This window comes from Cygnus olor, chromosome 1, assembly GCF_009769625.2.
Source record: "Cygnus olor isolate bCygOlo1 chromosome 1, bCygOlo1.pri.v2, whole genome shotgun sequence".
Taxonomy (NCBI): Eukaryota; Metazoa; Chordata; class Aves; order Anseriformes; family Anatidae; genus Cygnus; species Cygnus olor.
Window position 1 is genome coordinate 67,639,899 of NC_049169.1, and position 11,285 is coordinate 67,651,183.

General features: G+C 40.2%; 1 protein-coding gene across 1 annotated transcript; it reads left to right on the top strand.

Annotated features, from left to right (window-relative positions):
* The first annotated feature begins 2,270 nt into the window (after positions 1 to 2,270).
* LOC121073136 (serine/threonine kinase receptor associated protein) lies at positions 2,271 to 10,879 on the top strand. The gene is made up of 10 exons (XM_040563801.1): positions 2,271 to 2,589; positions 3,602 to 3,737; positions 4,505 to 4,586; positions 4,845 to 4,917; positions 5,487 to 5,583; positions 7,319 to 7,456; positions 8,029 to 8,165; positions 8,885 to 9,034; positions 9,545 to 9,610; positions 9,948 to 10,879. Exons 1-10 carry the CDS (start codon positions 2,478 to 2,480, stop codon positions 10,007 to 10,009), a joined length of 1,053 nt encoding a protein of 350 aa, XP_040419735.1. The 5' UTR covers positions 2,271 to 2,477; the 3' UTR covers positions 10,010 to 10,879.
* Positions 10,880 to 11,285: the final 406 nt, after the last annotated feature.

Below are 11,285 nucleotides of genomic sequence, written 5' to 3' on the forward strand. Positions count from 1 at the left end.
TGAGTTAGGCCTCGGACAAGCTTCCGAGGCTTTCAATGACTATCTTCTAGCTTGGTATTAAAGATTTGACTTAAGAAAATATGTAGATGATTTTATTTTCAGCTTTACTTCCTTATGTCCTTAATCATGTTTCCCCAAAGTGCCCATGCTTTGCAGAATTACAACTTAAGAAGTGATATGCTTCTATATTACTGTGAAATCTTAACTCTAAAGGATAAGAGAGAATGAAATTTCTACAGTTGATATACGTAGAGTATTGCTCCTGTCCAGCCATGTGGCTGTACATTTACTGTACATAGGGATCGAAATATCCTCAGAGCATAAGGTAAAAATCAGTTTTAGGCTGCTGTGTTCTGGTTCAGCCCAGGGGAGCTGGTGGGTGGGAAACAAGGCCAGAGGTATGGTGGCTGGGGCCAAGGGGGAAGCGTCCAGCTCTCACTATGAATCATCAGGCATATACCTAACACTGGAACCAGACACAGGACCACTACATGCATGTACTAAGCCCATTTCCCAGCAGATTTATAACTTTTATAAAACTGGGCACTAGCTGATAACACTCAATCAATACACAGGTTTCCACCCAGTAAAATAAATTTCCTTGGGATGAAATACAGCAGCAAAGAGTCTGCTGTGACCCCATGTTAGATGTCAACGTCGCCTTTTAGGGTTCTGGCTTAGGGACACCCCTCATATTTCTTACTAGATTGTTTATGTTCCTGAAGTGTATGAAGAACTTCCTTCATAATACTAACCAATTTAGTGTTTTCAGGAATGCATGTACAGTTTTGCTAGGCCTAGTAGATTTTACAAGTTTCATATCTCCATGTTTTTCTCCTTTTCTGACTTACATCTACTTTTCAGCAAATTGGAAATATTTTTGCCTTCGTCTGCTTGTTATAAATTTTTACAGCTCCCTAAGAAGATGTCATATTGTTGCTTTGTGAAGGCAGAAAATTGCACTCCAATTTTGTAGAAGACGAAATCAATCAAAGCTATGAAATCACTAAAACTAAACTTTCCTAAACACAGCTCAACATCCTTAATACTGAATTTTAAGTAGGTAACTTAAATTTAATGTTAAGCTTGTCTTTTTACCGACCCTTAGCTTTTTTATTTTTCCACTCAAAAACTTTATATCATCAGCTACCAGAACAGTGTTTTAGAACACAAACACAAGCAGCTTTGCTAACTAGGTGGTGGAATTTTACATTTACATTAGCCTTTGAAAAATGTTAAAGTAACAAATCTTTTGTTTAGTTCTGTTTAAAATATAAGCTTAGATAAGGGATCTCCACCTACTGTCTTTTCCCCTAGCCTCTGACCCATTCCCATAAATGTACCTTCTGGTGAGAAATGGCCCTACCGAGGACCAGAGCAGTCCAGTTAAGAAAAAAGACATGGCAAGGAGTAGGACAGATAGAGAACATACATGTGAAGTTTAGCATGCTAATATACCTCGACATTTTGGAAACGTCGCTGTATAATAAAATTGTATGGAAGTTCTGAAGTTTTAGTGACTTTAGTCAAAAATATTTAATCTCCAAAGGTATTCCTAAGGATGGGATAAAATACAGAAACTTCTTTGGTCACAATGAGTCTTATCAAGAGAAACAAATTTGGGGAATTCCATTTAAATATGACTTTAAATGCTACTTTAAAATCTTTCAGAGATGCGTTGGAATGCCCCAGAACTATAAGCTGTAGCTCGAGATTGGCTAGATTCAGCTACAGGCCTGCATCAAAGCACAGCGAGATGGTGATATCACTAAGAAGAAAACAACTGAATATCTCTGAAATCTGGAAAAGGTTGATGTGGTAGCCTGTGGCTGTAAGCAGTCTGGGTGACAAACGGGAACACCAGGTGGTCAGACACGGGAAAACGGTGCCTGTGCTTCACAAAGCAACAGTGGGTGAGTGCAGTCACCCCAAACTTTGGTTTGTACCTGCTTTTGGCAAGACTGGTTCGCTGTTGGTTTTGGAGCCTACCAGGAGCTGCGCAGCACCCCTGGGGACACCGAGAACCGCCTGGAAAGTGGCTGCGGGGACGTGTGGGGACACACCACCTCGCGGTACCCCCGGTTTCAGCAGCCCCCAACCACCCCACAGCATGCCCGCGGACGCCCGTGGGCCTCCTCCTCCCACACCGGGGACGAGCGAAGACCACCCCTTCCAACAGCCCCACCGCGCGCGTCGCCAGCCGCCAGGTCAACCGCTCCCCCTAGCGGCCCCCGCCGCCATTTCCGGCCCCACCGAGCTTCCGCGGCGTCATTTCCCTCGCCGCCGCCGCCGCCGCCAGCAGCAGGAGCACCGCGGTGCCGTTCCGTGGCCGGCCCGAGGGGACCCGCGCTCCGCCGCCGCCTCCCCCCTGCGGCTTCCCCGCCGCCTGCACCCTCCCCGCTGCCTCCTCCTCCTCCTCCTCCTCCTCCTCCTCCTCCTCCTCCTCCTCCTCAGCCGCCCGCTGCGGCCCCGCCACCATGGCCATGAGGCAGACCCCGCTGACGTGCTCCGGGCACACGCGGCCCGTGGTGGACCTGGCCTTCAGCGGCGTCACCCCTTACGGATACTTCCTCATCAGCGCCTGCAAGGGTGAGCGAGGGCGGCGGGGACGGAGCCCCCCGGGGAGGGACGGAGTCCCCCGGGCACGCTGCTCGGCCCTCGGGTGTGAGGGACCGCTGCCCCGCTGCTCGCGGGCCCCGCCGCTTCTCTGCGAGGGGGAGAAGGGGAGGAGGGGGGCGAGGCGAGCGGCCTGTCGGGGGTTCGGCTGTAAACGTAGCCTGCGGGGTGCCTGAGCCCCCCTTCGGTTGTGGAGGGTGGGGAGGGAAGGACAGGAAAGACTCGAAAATACCGGTCTGAAACTGCATATTTCTACTGCATGTGTGCCTATTCTGTAGCCTTTAAAGTCTGCTCCCTTTCAGCCAAGGCAGCTGCCTTCCTGGAAACAGAGCAGTGATGTCCACCTCCTTTCCCATGAGAACTCTCTTCTGCTCGTTTATGAGAGGCATTTTCACTTCCTACGTGTAGATGTTAATCTTCTGGATGTATTCATGTGTTTAAAAGGACATTCCTCTCCGCCTTGGAATGCTTCATAGTCATCTTTATTGATTCACATGCGAATAATATTTTGATAGCCTCCTGGAAAAAATAATCACAAGAAAGGTTTTACAAGCCTATTTTATTTTTTGCAACGTTTCTGGATACATTTTAAATGCCTTTGGTTAGAAATAAAATACTACTTTTTGCATACTGTTTGTCTGAAAGTATTGTTCCAAAATCAAAGGAACCGCTCTGCCTGATAAAAGCTTGGGCAGTCCTACCCATCACCCTTCTACTGTAGAAACAAAACTAAAAGAAAACTGGTATCTCATCTGGAATAGTATTCCAATATCCATACAGTTTTAGGTACGTGCAGGAGGTGCAGCTGTATACTTAAGTTCTTCAGCTAAACCATTTCACAAAGAATAGTTTCATAAGGTAAGTGTTCCGCCAGTAAGGGAGGCCAGTCCATTGGCAATCTCATTCTTTCATGCAAGGGAGCCTTTTCTTAAAACAGCTTCATTTTTTATCATGTTACCTGAATAATGGTTTTGTTTTTGTGAAGATGGTAAGCCTATGCTACGTCAGGGTGACACAGGAGACTGGATTGGCACATTTCTAGGCCATAAAGGTGCTGTTTGGGGTGCTACTTTGAACAAGGATGCCACAAAAGCAGCTACAGCAGCAGCAGATTTTACAGCGTAAGTGCTTAACTGCTTTTAAAGTCTGTATTTTGATTTTAGGCAATAGCACATTTTTGTGACGTATAGCTGTAGTAAGTTACTGATTCATTTGTTGTTTTTTATTAAACTATTAGCTTACTTATGGGTAGCTAAATTAAAACCAAGAATTTTAGCTGCTTGCAAGCAGCTATTGCTAATTCTGTCATGCTGAACAACTATGATTGCTTCTTGACAAATATGCTTAATTACTGTACTGTTTTGCTAGGCTAACATTTCTGTTCAATTCTAAACTTTATCACTGTAGTTATGCCAGAAAGTGTTGAAAGAGTGATTTTTGTGTCTTACTAGTTAAGCACTTTTTCTTTCAAGAACACTTGCAAAAACACTAGTGAATTCTTTCTTTTTTTTCTTCATTTGTACTGTTTGCAGTCTATATCAATATATATGATGGGTTGAATCTGGTTAATAGAGGCCAATCTATAAAAGTTGCAGAGAACTGCATTTGTTTGTTCATAATAAAACGCTAGTTACTCTGCATTCACCTGAAGAAGGTGGTGAAGGAAAATGGGGGTATAGTACAAAAAAAAAGCTTTAGTAATAACATATGAGGTATACTTACTGACTGTATTGTAATTGATCAGAATGTAGTGTTTGTTATTTAGAAAAAAAAAGTAACAATAGTGTCAGGAAAGATTAGGTAGGATAGGAAAAACAGGGTAATTTGACTGTCGAAGCTGATTTATCCTGGTGCTACTGAAATGTAAATGTTTTTTCTTGTCATTTAGCAAAGTATGGGATGCTGTGTCAGGAGACGAACTGATCACATTGGCTCACAAACACATAGTCAAAAGCGTGGATTTTACACAGGTATGAAAAACTTCTATGGCTTACTCACTAGAGAGGTAAGCTCTTGGGTATGTTTTGGTATTAGTTACATTTCTTCTTTTTACATGTGTATTTTAACAGGCAAATAATCCAGCATGCAGCTTCTAGTTTGTGAGATCAAAGCTTAAATTTAATAAATGTTTTAAACACTGAGAGAAAGAACAGTTATTTTAAGACTCATGAATGAAGGCTGGTATTTCAGTTCAAAATAGAGTTGACACTATATAACTTCTATTTCAGGATAGCAATTATCTGTTAACAGGTGGACAAGATAAATTGTTGCGCATCTATGATTTGAGCAAGCCAGAAGCAGGTAAGTCTTCATTCAGAACCTTTTTTTTAATTAAACACAAGTTCTGAAATTCATAGAAGCACAAAAGACAAAGTCGAGGGTTGTTTTACAAACATGGTGTCTTTTAACACCTTGGCATAATAAAATAATCTGTTATCTTTAAATTTATCCTTTTACAAGTGAAGTAGAGGTAATCTATAGTGGGCTTCAAGGATAGCATGTTTCAGTGCAACACAGACTTATTGGGAGTAGGTAATTAAATTCAGTCATCTGAAAGTAAAAAAAAAAAAAGTCTCCATGTGTTTAAAGCGGTGTTTAAATTCATATCAACACTGACCTACTGAAGATTGACAAAAAGTTAGACAGCACTGGTGTTAAACTAGGGAAGCTTTTTAAGTTTAGACAATCAGTCTAAACTTAACCAATTTGTGTTTTTTCTGTTCCTGGAATAAGACCTGTAAATAAAGTCAGAGGTGTTTGAAGTAATTTTACATTTTCTGGTAAATAGAAGCCTGTGTAGATTATTGGAGCTTCTAAAGTGCTGCATGGTGTCATTTCTGGTTCTTAAAATACTTTTATTTTATTTTAAGAACCTGATGTTGTCAGCGGGCATACTTCTGGCATTAAAAAGGCTTTATGGAGCAGTGATGACAAACAGATTCTTTCAGCTGACGATAAAACTGTTCGGTAAGAAAAAGTAACTTTGAGTTTTTGAAGAAGATCGTTTATTATCATAAGGTCTGTCAGGATCATTATGCCTTCTGGTAAAGGATATCAGTAACACAGGTTATTTGATCCTAGGTTGCATACCTAATGAAATGCTCTTATGCTGTTGGAGACATAATCATCCAAATAATTCTGATTTACCCCATGAACATGTCCTCACTGATAGTAAGAGGTGGTCTTTGACAGCTGAATAGTAGATTGAATTTGTCTTTCATAATCCTAGAAAATACTCGTTTATAGATGGGGTCTTGTGAACACATGTGCTGAGGTATTGCTGCCTTTTCTTCCATAACCAAGCCTTGAAAGATTCACAAGGTGTGAACTAGCCAGGGTCTGGGATAAAAGACTGGGAAGCCTATTTGGAATCAGTGCTCTGTTGATAGACAGATAGATAGCACAGCAGAGAATGAAAGCTACTGATAAGTTGTGAAGGCTTTTGTGTCTTTAAGATGGCTCCCAGGTCATGGTTAAATGTTTTGTTTCCTTTATGCCGGATTGGTAGATGTATGGAAACCTAGACAAACCTGGCTGCGGTGGTGAGGAAATGACAAAGACCCTTCCTCAAACTTTGCTGTCTAGATGGGAGATAAGCCTCGCTGCTTTTTCAGCTTTCTAGTTAATGTGACCAGTGTCTAGTTGTCTTATCATTCTTACAGCTATCACAGAGAAATAATCTGGCTTTGTGGAAAGAAGGAGGGGAGGGTTGAAGTCACAGGTACAGTCTAACTGTAGTCTCCTTATTGGCTCCAGTGCTTTTCAGTTTTCATGCCATAGAATAGTTTGGGTTGGAAGGGACCTCAAAGATCATCCAACCCCCCTAGACCACCCACTAGACTAGGTTGCTCAGGGCCTCATCCAACCTGGCCTTGAACACCTCCAGGGATGGGGCATCCACAGCTTCTCCAGGCAGTCTGTGCCAGTGCTTCACCACCCTCTGAGTGAAGAATTTTCTCCTAACCTCTAATCTAAATCTCCCCTCTTTTGGTTTAAAATCATTCCCTCTTGTCCTGTCATTTTCTGCCTGAGCAAAAAGCTGCTCTCCATCTTTTTTTTTTATAAGTCCCCTGCCTTCCTCGTGTTCAAGATAGGCAAGCATCTGGTCTGGTCTTTTTTTTTTTTCTTTTCTGGATTTTAGAAATAGAAATATGGAGGTCACTCAATTTATGAATTTTCTTATATGTCACAATTTAATTTGGTTTCTGTTTAGATAGCTCTGGCATGCCTAGGTAAAATTTTCGATTACATTAAATGAGTCTGTTCTTTGGGTAAACTGCTATTAGTACCTCTCTGTGTTCTGAGTTAAAAAGGCAGAATGGAATATTCAGTCCTTGCTTCTAGAAAGCTGTATTTTTCTGGAGATGTATAATAAGGTTTTCAGTCTCTGAAGAGAACCCTTGAGTGGTTGAATGATATGTGGACCATTTACTGTTGTATGAAGTTTCAAAAGTAGTAGTATTTTAATGCAACCATGCCTTAATTCCCACCTACATAAAGCTACACAAAGCAAAGATAAGAATTCCACAGACACTTTGGATTTTCAGTGGCATCAAACCACAGGCTTTCTTATTAGGTGTGTTTTGTTGTTTTTTTTTTTTTTTTTGTTTTTAAACCACAGCTTGTCACGGATGGGGATAAAAGCTGTTTGATTTGCTGAAGTAATCTGAGAGTCTGCCTTGTGTTTTTGTTTCCTGTTAAGCCTCTGGGACTGGAGTACTATGACTGAAGTGAAGGCACTAAATGTTGCAATGTCAGTGAGCAGCATGGAGTATGTTCCAGAAGGACAGATACTTGTGATAACCTATGGGAAGACTATTGCTTTTCATAGTGCAGAAACGTGAGTCCAAAACACAGAATTTTCACAGGTTGAGTAATGGGTTTGATTGTGGGTCAAACTAGTACAGGGCCAAAATATGAAAGTGGCAGAACTGGTGTGAGTGGATATCTTTGCTTGCCATCTTGTCAGAAGAAGTGTGAAACAGCTATCCTTTTTTAAAATAGCGTTCCCTAACTGCCTGTGAGATGCTAGGATGCAAAGGTTCGGTGCCATTTTCATAGTTCAAACTAACTGTAATTGTCATTAAATAAGAGTTTCATCCAGGCTTCAGTTTAGTGTGCTTTTCAGGGAACTAGTTATTTATACAACCTCTGTGATGTCTTAAGAAAGCATGTTACATTCTTAAGCATATTTCAGTAAGTAGTTCTGAATCTGTGAGCCTTCTGTTTTACTTATTCTAGTTGTTTCTATGAACTAGTTGTTTCTTAACTTGATAGACTTGACTTGCAGGTACTAAAACTTGTTTTGGAAACTGTGTGGGTGTCTTCTGTTTTTCTTAAAAGCAGTTGTGATTTGTAGAATTAGTTTCTTTGCTTTCAGGACCTTTTTTTAAAACAAAAATTCTCCCTCAGTCTAGAGCAGATTAAATCATTTGAAGCACCTGCTACAATCAATTCTGCATCACTTCACCCGGAGAAAGAATGTTTGGTTGCAGGCGGTGAAGATTTTAAGCTCTATAAATACGACTATAACACAGGAGAAGAATTGGGTATGTTTGCCTACTATAATAGAAAAATGAGTTCTGATGTAAGTATTAGATTAATGACGGTGGCTAATAGATGAGACTGTTATACGAGGTCTTAGCATAGCTTGCTGTGCAAGACAATGAAAAGGTTTGTAGTCAGTTAAGAGTTTTTTTTGTCAGCATATCTAACATAACATCTAATGTTATCGTTCTAGATCTAATTAAAACCTTCATTAAACAGCTCTTTGTACCTATTGGAAAAAAAAGTTGAGTCATTCCATACTGCTGTATGTTAACTTAAATGTCTTACTACGGCATTCATTATGTCAAATGAGTCACAGATACTTGGTTGTGTGAAAAATGTAATATGTTTATGTTCTTCTTAGTGTTGGCCAAATACAGGTTTTTAAGTGTATTTTTAACTTTTTTAATCCTATCCTCATATAAAATCAGATGTATGCACAGTGAGTGGTTGAAGGAACAGGGTTGTGTACTCTATGCTACTGGCTTGCTTTGTACTTTTGCCTTGAATTTGAATTAAGCACCTGTTTTCTTGTGTTTAGTATAACATTAATATTCTCTAAATTAGAAATCACTGGGATACCAGTTATTCTAAACTTTGTTTTGCATCAGAATAAAATACTGGGAAAGTGCCCCCATCGATACTTCTGTTTTCTTCTTCTGTTCAGTCTTTACCAGTTAACTTCTGCTGTTGACTGATACTTGAAATTATGTTCTTCCAGAATCTTACAAAGGACACTTCGGTCCAATTCACTGTGTGAGATTTAGTCCTGATGGAGAGTTATATGCCAGTGGTTCAGAGGATGGTACGCTAAGGCTGTGGCAGACAACAGTAGGGAAAACCTATGGTCTTTGGAAGTGTGTAGTTCCTGGTAAGTGTGTATGTTTTTGTGGTAAAATTTAGCTGTTTCATACTCAGTTCTTAGGTAATACCTAGCAGTAATATCACAAGTGGTATACAACATCCGAATTTTGTACAGTATCTGTACATCTGAGGCGTCTTCATAGCCCCTCAAGTTGGTTGGATTTAAGGTTTTGCTTTTGTAGCTGTCATTTAATCAATTAATTTCAAATCTGTAAGCTTGATGAATATAGACCCTTTGTGTCTAATTAAGCAAATGGTCTCATATTTTGATCTTAAAGAACAAGAGATATGAAGTACTTTTCTAAATACTGAAGGATAAAAGAATCTCTGGAAGGGAGTGTATATTATAGGCTTATTTTATATTGTGCTTTGATTCTCTAGAAAACCGCAAGCAAGTAACAATTCATGGAGTTGCTTACCAAGCTCTTTCTCCTCAACACTACAGTGGATTTTTTTTTTTGATTTCTGTGGGTCGAGGAAGTGAAGGTATTAACTGTTTTTTTTCTCCTCTCTGCAGAAGAGGAGAATGCAGAAGCAGCAAAAGCAAGGACCACTCTTCCAGGAACTGCAGAGGAGGAAATAGGTAATGCACTGAACTGCCAAGTTCCACTCAGCTATGTGTTAAAAGATGAGTCAAGATGGTAGAGTTCTATAGGATGGGAAAGTTAGTTTTCTCCAAGTACCTTCTGTCACTTTTCACTCCTTTCAGAAGGTATTTAAGTGCATTTTTCTGAAAATGACTGTGTCAGGCTGGTGACTAGAGCTGTGTCAGCCTGCAGACTGAACAGATGTGGTAGAATAACTGAATCAGGTTAAATGGGAAAACAAACCCAACTGGCCTTTAAAACAGGTGCTGCAGTATTTCTTTGGTTTATATAGGTAAGGTGAAATTAAATAATACCCTCTTTGTTTCATTGCAGAAGAAGTTGCCTCTGAAAACTCAGATACGGTGTACAGCTCAACTCCTGAAGTTAAGGCGTGATTATCTCAACTGTTTTGCAACATATGGACATACAAGACTAAATCAAGTGAGCAGTGAACAGCAGCCTTCCAGAGTGCGCTCTCTACATAAGGCAAAGATGGGCAGTAATTGATGAGAATGCGGTGGAAGTGGCTAGGTGTTGTCTGTAAGAGAACTGAGTATCCAAAAAAAGAAGACAAGTACTAGAGGTTTGCTGTCTTTTTAGCATAACTGCCTACTGTCTTTCGAAAGAAGTGTGCAAACCAAGATCCAGTCTCCAATTTCAATTAGACTCATTGTAGTGTGTTTTCTTTATTATGGAGAAGAAATATAATGGCTTTTACCTTTTTTTCTTGAAATTTGAAAGATTTGGCTTTAGTTGAAAAGAAGGGGGATTAATGTACTAAAAGTATTTGGTTGGGTTTTTGTTTCATTGTACACTGCTTCTGAATGTTTAACTGTTTTCAGTTGTCTAAATAAAATGCCTCTCAAAACTCCTATCTTACTCTTTAGCCTTGGGTTCATGGAACAGAAAAGCAGCCAAGTTAATTGTGTAATCCTTTCTAAAATCTGTTTTTTTGTACTATACAGAGGGAAAGTAATAAGAATGTTTTAGTGTTTGGTACAGAGAGTGGCAAGTTCTTGACGTGTAAGCCTTGTGTCATTTTATTCTTTGAAGTTTGAATGTAAAAGTGAGTCTCTAAAATCAAAAGCATTGAAAACTACTAAACTAAATGTGCTGCCTGAAACTACTTGGTTGTACACAGAAATTTCAGAGGTTGGCTATGAATCTGTATAAAGCTTGGGTTTAGTCCTCTAAACTGGATAAAAAAAAGTTATTGTCTCCAGGTCAAAATCATATTTTCTTCATTAAAGAAAATATTGCCATTCTTCCACTTGTCACTTCCTTTAATGTTACACCGAAAGGTTTACAAAACGTGCTCTGTGTGGAAAGGAGAAATGTTATGTAGGTACATTTGGGAGGGTTCTCGTTCTTACTATTCTTTGGGATTTTTGTCCAGAGGAGTACCAGTAATGCTAGAAGAAATGTTAAAAGAAAATTGAAGCTTAACATTTGAAAACTTGTATATAAATTGGAACAGTGGTAATTCTATATAGAGAAAATACTCTTTCAGAGTGAGGGCAGTCAAACACTGGGAAGGCTGTAGAGGCTCCCTTCTTGAAGACACTGAAAACCCGACTGGATTTGGCCCTGCTGAAGCTTTGTGTGCTCGTGCAGGGGCCTATGATTCAGTAAGTCTCCAGAGGTCCCTTCCAGCCCCAACTCTGCTGTGGT